A 13,756-nucleotide genomic window follows, 5' to 3' on the forward strand; every position below is an offset into this window, starting at 1 on the left:
GCTACTGAGGATAGCAGTAAGATTTAAGATTTTTTAAGAGCTGTAAATAGCCCGAACGATACGTCACATTATTGCAAAATAGTCCTTGGTTTCATTTTTTTATTCTATTAAAATATGGTGTGAAATATCATGATCACAAATGTTTAAAAGTTATCTTGTAATTGAAAACAACCACAGCAGGAGGTTGATTTAGTCATTATCACTTCAATTACGTGGTGTTATCAGATGGAGGCCTTTATTCAATTTCTTTAAAATGTATAATGTAACATGAAGAATCGTGCGATATGATCAAAAACAACCATTAAAAATACACCTTCTAGCTCAGATCTTTTGTTCACAAGTATTACAATTACTCTCTAACGAAAATGTTTGCTTTCTTCCAGCAGGAAACAACTGTTGAACATGTGAGCTCAAAAAGGTTCAAAACGATCAGTTTGTTAAGAAATAACAATGAGCTCTGTGTTCTATCTAAATGAGACGAACGTATTCTGGAGCGTTTGCATTGCAGGATATACTTCTGCCAAATGTTATTTTGAGAGTGAGAACGTATTATTAATTTTGGGTCAGTTTTTACAAGTCAGGCTTTACAAGTCAGATACAAGTTCTGCTTTTATCTGCGTTATTCTACTCACTTGTTCATCTTTAACTATGTGAACTGAGTGAATCAAGACATTCTGGATTTGTCTCTTCCCTCCATCATCCACATAACTGTGTCCCTCTTTCACTAGTACAAAAAGACAGCTGGCCTTCAAAGTATTTGACCCGCAGTGTTTCCGCTCTGTGTGTGCATGGTGTGTGCGTGTGCACGTAATAATGAGGCTGGATTCATTCAGGCGAGAATTCCCTGCAAGTGACATTGAGATGAGAGAAGGACAGTGAATCATTCTGATTGTTTAACGTCTGTTGTACATTACAGAAGACATTAAAGAGACCCTTGTTTCAGATGGAGCCACCATTTCCTTATCCAGAATGGGGGGGTGGGGGCTGGGGCGCCAAATCAGGCCCCAGACACTTGGGGAAATTTGCTGAACCCCAGCGGAGGCTGTGCAGAGGGGCTTTTAGTGATTTGAATGGCTCCCGGGGGGGGTTCAGAATCTGCTGCATCAGTTTGATTTCGCGTGAGTTTGTCGAGCTGAAGACTCATGTAACACTCAGTGGACATGTTCATATATCAAAAGAGGAAGGGACTAATGTGTTGTAGCTTGAACGTTCACATGGCTAAGTCTAGATGTATTACCTATATATAAAGAAAGAAAAAAGACCAATTCAAAGCTGTTGTCTGCCTTGAAATAAAATGCCTGCACGAGACCGAAATATATGTTTTAAAGAACTTTTTTAAGAAAAGAGGTCACATGCCTCCACCAACCAGTCAAGTCGAGTCAGCCTTCTGTGTGAAGTTGTCATACATGAATTCCTAAGCTATGGTCAAAAATGCTTTTGTTAGGTCACCGTGACCTTTGACCACCAAAATCGGTCCATCTTTGAGTCCAGGTGGACATTAGCGGCACATACAATGAGATTCCCTCCAAGTGCTTCTGAGGCTCAGTGCCACAGACGGACAGAACATGGGCCTCCGGCACTAGAAGGCAAACCTCGAGGATGTATGGACATGTGCACGTGTTGACACTTATAATGAAGCTTTAAACTTAGTTGCTGTTGTTGAAGCGTCACTCCGAGTAAGACATGATGTGTGACATGAACATCAACCGAGCAGACATAAAAAACGTCCTTAATTTCACAAAATATCTATGAGACAAAATACTTCCTGTGATTGTGCACATGCCTCCTATCCTCCTATTATAGAAATGATTACATAACATTTAGCTGACACATTTATCCAAAGTGACTTACAATAAGTGCAGTCAAACACGAGGGTTGCAAGAAATACGTTAAGTCCATAAGAATACCCTTGGGTACCCAAGAGCTCTCTGATTGATTGTGTTTTAATGGACTGTGGTACTTTAAAAAGTGCCCTGACACAACAAATCAAGTGCGCCTTAAAGCTGCCAGGTCTGTGTCAGGAGGGAGGATGGCCTGAAGGAGTTGGCGGCCTTAAGCGAGCTCCCCACCGAAGCTTTGGTCCCTGACTTTTATTAACAAATTCAACCTCTGGTGTCCGGACACACGTTCTGTCGGACCTCGGTGCTCTCTGATCAAATCTCGCACACATCCTGAAGTGGTTGGACTCAAATTATATTTGGATAGAACTTTGGTGTGGACACAATCCTACCAATTTTCTGAGGTAAGACCTGTTGGCTGCACTCTCATATCCCTGAACAAGAGAGCTAAAGAGTGCAATGGCTGCATGAAGTGTTCCTCAAGTTCACCGGCCAACTCTGCAAGAGGAAGAAAAAAAGTATATCCCCCCGAAAAAAGTGCTCTCTTGTCCGACTAGAGAAGGTTGTGCAAAAAGAAAGAAAGTATGAGAATAGCTTTGAATTATGTTGTTCCTCCTATGTTTTCCTGCTCAGGAACTCAAAATAGTTTAACAGGACAAATTATTCCAGTGACCCTGTTAAGACATTCTTTACGCCAGTTCAAATATGAAAAATGGGCTACAATGGATGAGATAAAAACAAAGAAATACACGTTTTTGAGGAGATGTAAATGTATTCCTCTAACCATCATCACATTTGTGACCTTCCTTGAAGTGCAGGGCTGCAACGAAAGATTATTCACATTGACAGTTATCATAACAATTATTCCTTGCTTATTCCGGTTTGGTTAAAAGAATGTGGGAAAATGGATAAAGTTTCATAGTTGTTTAACATGTTTCCATCTGGTCAATGAACCAAAAGCCAATGATATCATGTTGCAAAATCATAATGTTTTTTTTTTTAACCGAATATTTGCAACTCTTTGCAGTCCCTGAGACACATCCGCATGCCACACAAACAAGAATAAATCAACCGGAATTCTGGAAAATATTAATTATACACAAGGAAAGTTCCTGTCTGGGCAGCAGAGTCAGAGTGATGTGACACTTTCTTTGTGATCCCTTTCTGCTGCAGAGACAACTCTCCTCTGAAGCAAACCAACAAACCACCACTAATGCAAGCTGGCGACTCACAGATGACAAAGTTCCAACACGTCAACCGGCTCTCTGTAGTTACAAACCACGTATCCATAAAGAGGCAGCTTAAAAGACCAGGGGGGGCGGGGCGGATTCAAAACATCACATCAACATCTCCTTAATTTCCCCTGTGATGCATCTTTTAGAACAGAAGCGCTTTAAAAACCTTTATGATTAGTAAATACAATGTGACGACTTCAGCGATTTTTAGAACCAAAGTGGAATAAAGGATTTGTACCAAGACTACCAATACAAACCGCTCAGACCCCAGAGACGAGCCTGAAGTTGCTGTGTGAAGAGGACATGCACTACCATGTCCCTACCAGAACCTCCCCAGTTTTCTCCACAATCCTGCTAAATTGGGACTAAAAAAAAAAGACAAAAGAGGGCCGTTATAATGAGCGCCAAGATGTACAAATGTTCCCTTCCACACACCTTATAAACATCTCCTGCCTGCAGCTTTACAGGAAAGCGCGTGTGTGTGTGTGCACGATATATCCTCCCATTGTGTCAGCCCGCACAGGGGGTAACCCTCCCATACTGTTGTTCCACCTCTCGTACAATGCATTTAGCTAACAAACAAACACATACACACTAACAGAGACAATACTTCAAACAGAGAACAAACAGACCTTCCAAAGTCCTTCATCACATTCAACACAACTTATCTGGAGAAGAAAGGTTTCTTGTAAAATATCTAACTTTAATGTTAATATATAAATGCCACGCTTACATTTTCAAATCCTTTTCTAACTTTCTCAAACGAAAAATGAAATCACAAAAGGCTATTAGTGAAAGGAATAGTTAAAACAACTATTGCACTCAATCAAGAGCTTCCCGAAATCATTAATATCCCAGTTGGCGCTAGTTGTTTTAACTCTGTACAGAGAGAAAGTTGTGTTCTTTTCTACGATAGATAAATCACTCTCCAAGTTCATAAGAAGACTAATAACTATACAATATATTATATTGTGCATATGTCTGAAGCATTTGACTAGTCTCAAGTGGAATTTAAAAGCATTTAAAAGCTCAAATGAAGTGAAAAACAATGACTAATCAGATTTTCTTTTTTAAAAGATAACAATAACAAGTAATGAAATATCTTCACGATACTAAATGTGTGAGTTTTTACCATCTGTGTCTCCTTTGTGTACCTAGTTTGAACATTATCAGAACGGCCCTGAAAGCAAACATTGACTAGTGTCGAAGCGAGAGGCCATGACACTGCCGAGTGCACCAGAAACCCATATGCATCCACTGCATGGAGGCGCCACATCCACAAAGATGACATAACGTCACAATGTGAGTGACATACAGAGGGATCCCGTCTTCCCAGATACCAGGGAACAGAAGTGCGTGTGCACAAGTATACAGCCACATTTCTTACGAGTGACACAAAAAAGTACAACACGCCCTCACAGGCGTTTACGCACACACAGTCATGAAAGAGCCGTTACCTGGTCTCTCTTGCCCACCACGGAAAACCACATGTCTGCAGCTGCTTGTCGGCCTCGTCCTGACCAGTTTGCGCACACACACACCAACTACTACCGCGGCGAGCGCCTCAGCGTGCTGCGCGTGCACCGACAGGTCCACAAACTCTCAATTCCACCGGCTGGGAGTGATCCATTCAGCTCAAGGTCTACGCGTAAAGTGACTAACGACGGCTGGGAGGGTTGGATAACAAGGAGGGAGGTGAAGTCCCACGTGTGTGGCAATAAAGTAGTCGTAGAACTGTAGTGAAGGTCATTGTTTTTAATTCAGTAGGAAAAAAAAAAAAACTTTAAAAGAAGTTGTGAGAAGCTGTAGCAATTCCCGTATATGTGGCTAAAAAAAAAAATCTGAAAAACTTCTCCACGATTTTGCGAATACAAGCGCGTTTGTAGAGAAACCAGGTGGCAATCCGGAGGTGAAGTGTCAGCTGGGACGCCGGCTGGTCAGAGTGAGGTGGAGCGCTGCTGCAGCTCCACCCGTTCAGAGGAACATACACACACACCCCCATACAGTTATATAACTGGACGGAGCTCAGCCCAGTTTACCCAGAATTCAAGCAGCTGTTTGACAAAATCCTCTCTACCTGACTTTCCCAACACACACACACCAGGCACTTCTCTGCTTTGACAATAAACAGAGCAGGGAGGTTTCCTCACTGCCTGCCTGCCTCCTTCTCACACACACACACACACACACACACAGGAAAGCTCTCGCCTTGAGCACGAATGTCACTCTCCGACAGAGACAGAAACCTTGTGTTTTGCATGGAGATTACCATCTGCCTCCTCATGCACTTTTTCCACATCAGTGTTACCAGTGTTTTCCCTGCCATTGAACAAGGGGGGACCCCTGTCCCTACCAAGTTTGGAATTACTGTTTTGTTTGACAATTGCGCACAGCAGTTCTGCCCAGACAGGTGCGCGCATACACGGACGCTCTGTGGCTTAGACAGGTTCTACATCAAAGGATCTCTACATCATGACATCAGGATTCCAACATCCTTCTTCACCAAAATTAATATTCAAGCATATATTCTTGAGCTTATATTCAAATATTCTGAAGAAGCACCTTATGGCAATCTTCATGCTTGTTTACAGAACATAGATTATTTTACATCTTCACCACGACCAAAATTAGGTTTTTTATAAAAGAATTCTACAGAGGGGGGGAAATTCAATTCACTGTAAATTTAATTGAATAAATCAGCCCCATTGTCAATAATACCCAATCCAGTTTTTTGAAATCAGTATTAGCCCAACATCCCAAATGAGTATTGGTGTCTGAAGATCCCTAAAAATAAGAAACCTACAGTATGTAAGAGTAGACAGTAAATCAGCTCCTTAAAAGAACATATAATGCAAATTTAAACAATTCAATGACTAACACGCACAAGCTGATAACTAACCGCATTGAACCCATGAAGGGAGAATAATACAAACGGCCTTACCACAGAATTACTGTCCCACATGTACAGTTACAATCAAAATAATTCAACCCCCCATTGCACATTAGGTTTATTGGCAAAATATACAATTTCTCAGCTGTTTGCAATAAACAAATTACACAATAATTGTTTAAGTAGTTTAATGAAACTAATATTACAAAGGTTTTATCCAAATTCAACACAAAATGCTACTTTTAATGACTTTAATGAATTTACTGCAGTCTCAAAATTATTCAACCCCTTCGTGACAAGCATCTTCAGTACTTAGTAGAGCACCCTTTGAAATGATTCAACTCCCTAATCAAGGGCTTCATTAGTTCAGGTGTGCTTGAGATAGAACACAAATACCTGGTCTGGCTAGGGGGTTGTTCAGAGTGACGTTTGATTGCTTGTTAGAAATATGCCTAAGTCAAAAGAATTGTCCAAAAAGTTCAGAGAAGAGATTGCCTTGCACAAACAAGGAAAAGGATACAAAAATATAGCAAAAGCACTGAATGTCCCTAGAAATACAGTTGGAAGCATAGTTCGCAAGTTCAAAGACGAAGGAACAGTGGCTACACTACCTGGATGTGGCAGAAAGAGGAAGCTATCAGCGGCTGCCACCAGATTCCTGAGGAGGCAACTGGTCAAAAACCCTCGAGTGACTGCAAAACACCTGCAGCAAGACTTGGTAGCAACAGGCACTGAGCTATCAGTTTGCACAGTAAGCCGCATACTAAACACTGAAGGGTTCCATGCCCGGACTCCAAGACGCACACCACTACTGACCCAAAAGCACAATAAAAGTCGGCTCCAATATGCTGAAAACCATATAAATAAGCCACCGAAGTTTTGGAATTCTGTTCTGTGGAGCGATGAGACAAAACTAGAACTATTCAGGCCTATGGATCAGCGGTATGTCTGGAGGAAGAAGAATGAAGCATATGCTGAAAAGAACACCCTGCCTACAGTGAAGCATGGCGGTGGCTCAGTGATGCTCTGGGGCTGCTTTCCTGCCTCTGGCACTGGAAACCTGCAGCGGGTGGAGGGCACGATGAATTCAGTCAATATCAGGAAATCTTAGGAAAAAACGGCATACCGTCTGTGATGAAGCTGAAACTTGGGTGTCATTGGACCTTCCAACAGGACAATGATCCCAAGCATACCTCAAAGTCCACCAAGGCTTGGTTTCAGAAGAAGAAATGGAAGATTCTAGAGTGGCCGTCACAGTCACCTGACTTTAACCCCATCGAAAATCTCTGGTGGGATTTGAAGAAGGTGGTTGCAAAACGCACACCAAAGAATATTACTGAACTGGAGGCCATTGCCCATAAGGAATGGGCTAAGATTCCTCAGGAACGCTGTCAGAAGCTGCAAAACGGTGCTCTACTGAAGTACTGAAGATGATTGTCATGAAGGGGTTGAATAATTTTGAGACTGCAGTAAATTCATTAAAGTCATTAAAAGTAGCATTTTGTGTTGAATTTGGACAAAACCTTTGTAATATTAGTTTCATTAAACTACTTAAACAATTCTTGTGTAATTTGTTTATTGCAAACAACTGAGAAATTGTATATTTTGCCAATAAACCTAATGTGCAATGGGGGGTTGAATAGTTTTCATTGCAACTGTAAGTGCATGTGGGCCCCTCCCAACCCGAGGAAATTTGTAAGCCAAAATGGACATCCAACTGGGCCGCATGTTCCTGTGCCATTTCCATGCACTTTTGTTTGGAAAGTCAAACGTGGCTCACACGCCAGGTGGCGAGCGCCGTTATTACATTACATGTCATTTAGCTGACGCTTTTATCCAAAGAGACTTACAATAAGTGCATTCAACCATAGGGTACAAACTCAGAAGAACAAGAAACAAGAGAGTACAATTTCTTCAAATAAGCCAATGTACTATAGATGAGTGACGTCATAAGTATAATTTAAGTGCTACAATTTGTTAGTCTTTTAGTCGAGGTAGAGTCTGAAGAGGTGTGTCTTTAGTTTGCGGCGGAAGATGTGAAGGCTCTCTGCGGTCCTGTTGTCTTCAGAGAGCTCATTCCACTATTTCGGAGCAAGGACAGCGAAGAGTCGTGATCTATCTATCACAGGAATAGTATACAAGGAGAAGAGCGACAAAGCCGAGTGCTCCGAATGAGTTGGCAGATGCTCGGGTGATTATGGTGATGTCTGTTTTAACCGCTGATAATAGAGTTGGATGTTGGCGGCTGGGTGGGTGCAGGATTTTCTCTTTTTCTTTATCTTACACGATAGTAAAATGAATACTAATATATGTTAGTTGCTGCTCTTGATAAAAGCTGAAAACTCATTTTATAACATACATTGGTTTGATTTTTGGAACCCGGGCGGCATCGGTCTACAGCTCTTAATATATTGTGTTCACTACGTCCTTTCTGACGTGGGACATTAGCTGCAAGTCCTCCTGGTCAGACCCTACGCTGGTGCAGTAAGTGCTGGGTTCCTCCTGATGTCCGGCCTCCTGTGGCAAGAAGATGCAGGCAGTACATGTAGAATAAAGGTATTGATACAATTAGATGGCCCTCACGATCACCTGATCCAAATCCAATAGAACACCTCTAGGACATTATGTTTCTGTTTGCTATCAGACGCAGTCAGGTCGCTCCTCAGACTTTACAGGAGTTCACTGATGCCCTTAGACAGATCTGAGAGGACATTTAAGACACAACCCACTGCCTCATTAGTTAGTATCCATACAAGGAAGATATTGAGAAGCATTTTGAGATGTAGAAATTAAACTTTGGCACAATGGTCTAGCCTGCCACATCATATTTTCACTTTGGTTTTTAGAGTGTCTAGAAAATGAAGCCCTCTGTACACTTTCATGTCCATCAAAATATGTGTCCTCCTTCCATTTCTGAAACATTAAACCATCCATATCAGTGAGGATTAATTCATTTTAAAGAGTCATTTTTTTGTATTGATATCTGATGCGTTTTCAAAGTGTTCCTTCATATTTTTTTTTTTAACAGTGCAGTTCACTTTTTTGCTCCAGCCATATGGATTTCATCCAGCAGATCTGCCGGATGAAATCTTTTCAAAAGCTAATAATTTGTTTTGATTTGAGGGCAACTTCCATCAACATGTTGCAACTCCTAAAACTTCTTGAGTTGCAGGAATTGAAATTACTCTGGGGAGGGCCGAGTAAATCCCATTTCATCTCTCCTCACACCATAGTTGCACTTTCTTTTTCGCCAATACAGTGGTGCATCGCCCCCCGTCCCTCCCCTCACCGCCCACTCCCATATAACAGGCAACTAAAGGGTCTGGGATACATCCAGAACCTTCTTTGCAATGACACTGTTTAGTCTCTGTGCTGCTGTCAGACTCAACAATGAAAGCAGTCTATTTAAAACTGCAGCCTTCGCTGCCAGCTCGGTGTCGCTAAGCCTCACGCACACGTCCAATACATCCAGTCTCCACAGCCAAGATAAAGACAGCTATTTTGGGGTTTCCTGTCAAATTTGTGAAAATCCTTCACACTTCACTACTTTTGTAGATATTTGAAAAAAAAATATCTGACTTCTTGAAAGAGAAGTTTCTCCAACTAAAAAAAACTTTCTGGAAAAGTTCAGACGCTTCTCAGATCTTCAGATCTTCCACTCAGCGCAGAGACAACACACACCAGGTGGTACTTCCTACCTTGGCAGCAACGATGCTGAGGCCCATTCCGTTGTGCTTCTTTAGGGTTACCGTGACAACCTCCGGGTCTTTCCTCATTGGCTGAAAATAGATTGACAGGAAGGAAAAAGGTTGAGTGAGGGTGAAACCTCTTAAGTATTGTCTGTAAAAGCCTGGAGGGCGAATGTCAACGAATGTCCCTGTGTCTGCCACTAAAGCCAGACTGAGTAAGAAGAGGGAGGGATGAGGAAAGGAATATGAGGGATAGAAGGGGGGAGAGGGAAAGACCACATGGACCTGTGGTCGCTGGATTCAAGTCAAGAATGAAAAACCACATCATGGCCACACACACACACACACACACACACACACACACACACACACACACACACACACACACACGGGCTCATTGGAGAAGCAGGGCTGGGTGGCTGTGTGGGGGGGACAGACAAAAACAAAGGAATCCAAAAAAATAACATCAGAATAGTTATGTTTTTTTGAGCGTGTGTATGTGTGTGCCGCCGGGACACAAAGCTAGTGAGTTTATTATATGGTAACAAAAATTTAAAAAAAATTCTGCTATAAGAACATTAAATCTACACCAAGCAAGAGCGAGAGCACAGCGGTAGTTTTCAACTACACTACAAAGACCCCCCGGGGGCCACAACGATGAAACACAGAGTACTAAATGCGTATACTAGTTCAGGTTTACACCATCGCTCGACCATTGCTATACCGTTCAATGTTATTTAGACTGAATCATTGCGCTCCTGGTTAGATAATCACTGTGGACCGAACACTGAATCTTAGAGCTTCCTACAGGCCCTCCTATGTGAGGCTTTTATTGGGAAGCAGCTCCAGATTTATGCCTGCAGGCATGTCAGTGACCCTGTGTGGCGTAAAAGTAGGTTGTTTCCATAAAGATGTGGACATTTTTAGTGTGACATCTGCATTACATATAGTAGAGCAGGGATAAACAGACCAATTACAGAGGAAGTGGCTGTGTGTGTGTGTGGTCTATCATTTACTAACTGACTGCTGCAGTGTGATTTGTGTTGATTAAAGTGTGTGTGTTTGTTGTGCGTCTGTGATGACTGTCTGTGATGAAAAGTTAATTGCCCCTTCTGATGTGACTGTAATCAATGTCTTCCAAGTTGGAGACCACACACACGTACGAACGTGCACACAAAATGCGCACACTCTGGACTCTAATCAAAGCTTCCAGGTTTTACATTTTCTAAAAATAGTCAAACTATGTGATATTGTGTTCAGCTCACTTTCTGTTCGGGGGTTTTACCTTTTTTAGTCTTAAATTGAGGTGGAACTGATCCGTGTTTTCATTTAGTCACATTTTGCCTTCTGAAAATCCTGTTCAATTTCCCTTAAACCCAGTAAATCCAGTTTAATTTACCAGAATAATCCAGTACTGTGGAACTATGCCCCAAAAAGGTCAACAAAATCCCACTTTATATAATGTCAAACATACCAACAGATTTGGATTTCCATGTTAGCTGGATACTTTTCGGTTAAGAACTACAGTCATCTATGTCACCTTCTTAATGCCATTACAATTTATCATTAAACTTTAGAAGCAAATTAGATTAAACTCAAACACATGAACACTATTACATTTCCTTTCTCTTTTCTGTAATTAATTTATATTGTTATATCTTGAGCATATTCATCTTATGTTCTCTTTATTATTGTACAATTTTAATATAATTTAGGTGGAGGCTTCAAATAAGCCCAGTGAGACTTCTGCCTCTTCCTACACTGTGATGTTATTTATCTTTGTTATGTTTCTTTATCATTATTTATTTGTGCAAATAATTGCATGGGAGATGATTGTGTCGACAGAAAAGCTGACTTAAGTTGGCCATTCTCGGGTTTGCACGCAGACACATTTAGTCTCCGTCTTCGATGTCAGACAAACTCTACAGACAGAGACAGAGCGGATCAGAAAGTGTGTTCACGTCCTACCATCTCAGAACTGTCAGCAGCAGAGAAGTGGCTATCGCAGTCAGCTCCTTCAAAGTGGACAGTCCAAGTGCCAGGCGAACGGGGGTGGGGCACTAACCTACAGAAACCTGTTGGAACACACACACACACAAACATTTTACGGTACATTTTCACCGAGATACACATCTAAAGGATGTGTAATAAAACAATAACTACAGAACATAAATGACTGTGGGAGAAAAACAAAAGTATGTGTATCAGATCAACTCTTTCCTTCTCAAGTTGTTTTTGCTGTCTAAATATAAGTGGAAATTTGGTGTATATTAAAACATATAAAAAAATATTTACACCAGATCCCCTACAGATATGTTTTAAAACATGTAAAAATATACTGCATATTTATCCAAAAGTATAGTAATGTAATGTGGTTTTCCCACTTAGACAGAAAAACATGTGAAACTAGGGTCCAATATAAAAAGTATGAAAATTCTGCTTCTCTGTAGTGTTAAACTCAGTGAAGGTCAAACATCCACGTCACATTAACATCAGCAAAATAATATTTTTGAGTAGAAGAAGAAGAAGAAGAAATTCAAGTGAGCCCTACATTTGTATAGACGTATGAACTATAAAATACTGCACATTCTTGCATAAAACCTAAAATTAATTGTGTCACATGAAATGTAGGACAGATTAGATTTATTTTTAATGATAAGTCACCTCTCTGCAGCAGTGGCTCCAGGAAGTCCTGCAGGCCGTTGGGGAGGCTGCGCACCACATCGCAGGAATAGCCGTCCTCCGGAAGAAGGAAGGGCAGCTGGAGGTCCGGATCCTCCTGCAGCTGCACCTCTCTCCCGTCACTCCTCGCCAGCTCATCTGCCGTGTTCTCTGCCACCGCCACCACGTGGTCTATCAGCTCCTGAGCACAAACGCACAAAGCCAGGTCAACAGGATCTTTCGTCAACTCTATTGGCTATTTTTGACATGTGAAACAGCTGACTTGACCTACATAGAGCTGGTCATGAATCACAAATGCTCTGTATTGTGCTTGTGTGCTTTTTTTGGCTTACAGGCGGGATGTAAGGCTCGTCCGGAGCACAGTGGTAGTTGGTCATGAGAGCGTGGAGCTGCAGGGAGTTGAGCTTGAAGCAGGTGTTGTGGATGTTCTTCACATCCTGCATGGAGTATTTGTCCATGGTCAGCAGGGTGGTGGCCTGGGGGACACACAGAAGAGAATGTCAACGGGCTACATTCCTTCAATTGTATATTCATGTTGTCTGTATATTTCAAAGCTTCTTAAGATGTGTAATAGATGGACACTTTACCATCTCTACTACCATCTTACTCCTTACAACTAAATTAACTTCATATGTCTTTATTTTCTTTTGCTTTTGAAGTGGCCAGCCGAGCATGAGCTTAACTGCCACTGAAAAAACAGTAAAGAATTAAGGATCTGATGTCCTGGAGAGCAAATAAAAGGGGAACTAATTCACTAAATAGCATACAAACCAGATGAAGAAACTTGTGAATAATACAAAGTGCTTTCAGTCTGACCGCCTGCTTGTGTCGCCACGTACCTGAACAATTCGACTGAGGTGGCAGTCGGCGGCGAGCTCCAGGCCCTGTTTCTCTGCCCAGGCCTCGATGTGGCTGAGCTGCTGCCGGAGGATGGCCCCCCAGTAGTGACAGCACAGACCCGAGTCGGTGTCCGTCACCAGCTTGTTGAAGAGCCACATGTTGATGAAGTGGAAGAGTTGCGAGAAGAGCTGGATGGTCAGCGCGGCGTTGACTCGACAGCGGCGCAGCAGCGACATCGCTCCCGTCAGCGTGTGCAGGACGTCCTCTGGGAGGAGGCATCAGATACGGCTCAGTGACTAATAGCAGTTACATTCACATTGGGAGGCTACGGATAGCTGTGTTTAACTGTGATTAGGAGGATTAAAGGGAATAACGTGGAACACCGAGGATTAAATGGCAAAAAATAACTGTTTTAATCAGTGTCTCGTTACCTGAAACTAAGAATCGGCGTATTTTTGTAATCTTAGAAAAAGGCGGACTATATCAGTGTGTGTGTGTGTGTGTGTGTGTGTGTGTGTGTGTTTGCTGTCTCCGTAGTCTAAAAGTCACTGACATCCTGACCAAAACTCAGACCGCTGGTCA

At 42.0% G+C, this 13,756-nt stretch overlaps 1 protein-coding gene across 45 annotated transcripts in view; it reads right to left on the bottom strand.

Annotated features, from left to right (window-relative positions):
• The window catches only part of afdna (afadin, adherens junction formation factor a), a 91,027-nt gene that overhangs the window by 24,770 nt on the left and 52,501 nt on the right, over positions 1 to 13,756 (bottom strand). For all 45 annotated transcript variants that reach the window (XR_013453327.1, XM_040159926.2, XM_078092991.1 and 42 more), the window contains 5 exons: positions 13,174 to 13,439; positions 12,667 to 12,810; positions 12,317 to 12,515; positions 11,621 to 11,727; positions 9,662 to 9,742 (listed from right to left, as the gene is read on the bottom strand). Coding sequence is in view for 44 of the 45 variants with exons in the window: in XM_040159926.2 (XP_040015860.2) it covers positions 9,662 to 9,742; positions 11,621 to 11,727; positions 12,317 to 12,515; positions 12,667 to 12,810; positions 13,174 to 13,439 (797 nt within the window). In the remaining variant the exon portion in view is untranslated. The remainder of the gene's footprint in view (positions 1 to 9,661; positions 9,743 to 11,620; positions 11,728 to 12,316; positions 12,516 to 12,666; positions 12,811 to 13,173; positions 13,440 to 13,756) is intronic.

Source organism: Gasterosteus aculeatus, chromosome 18, assembly GCF_964276395.1.
Source record: "Gasterosteus aculeatus chromosome 18, fGasAcu3.hap1.1, whole genome shotgun sequence".
NCBI classification, from domain to species: Eukaryota; Metazoa; Chordata; class Actinopteri; order Perciformes; family Gasterosteidae; genus Gasterosteus; species Gasterosteus aculeatus.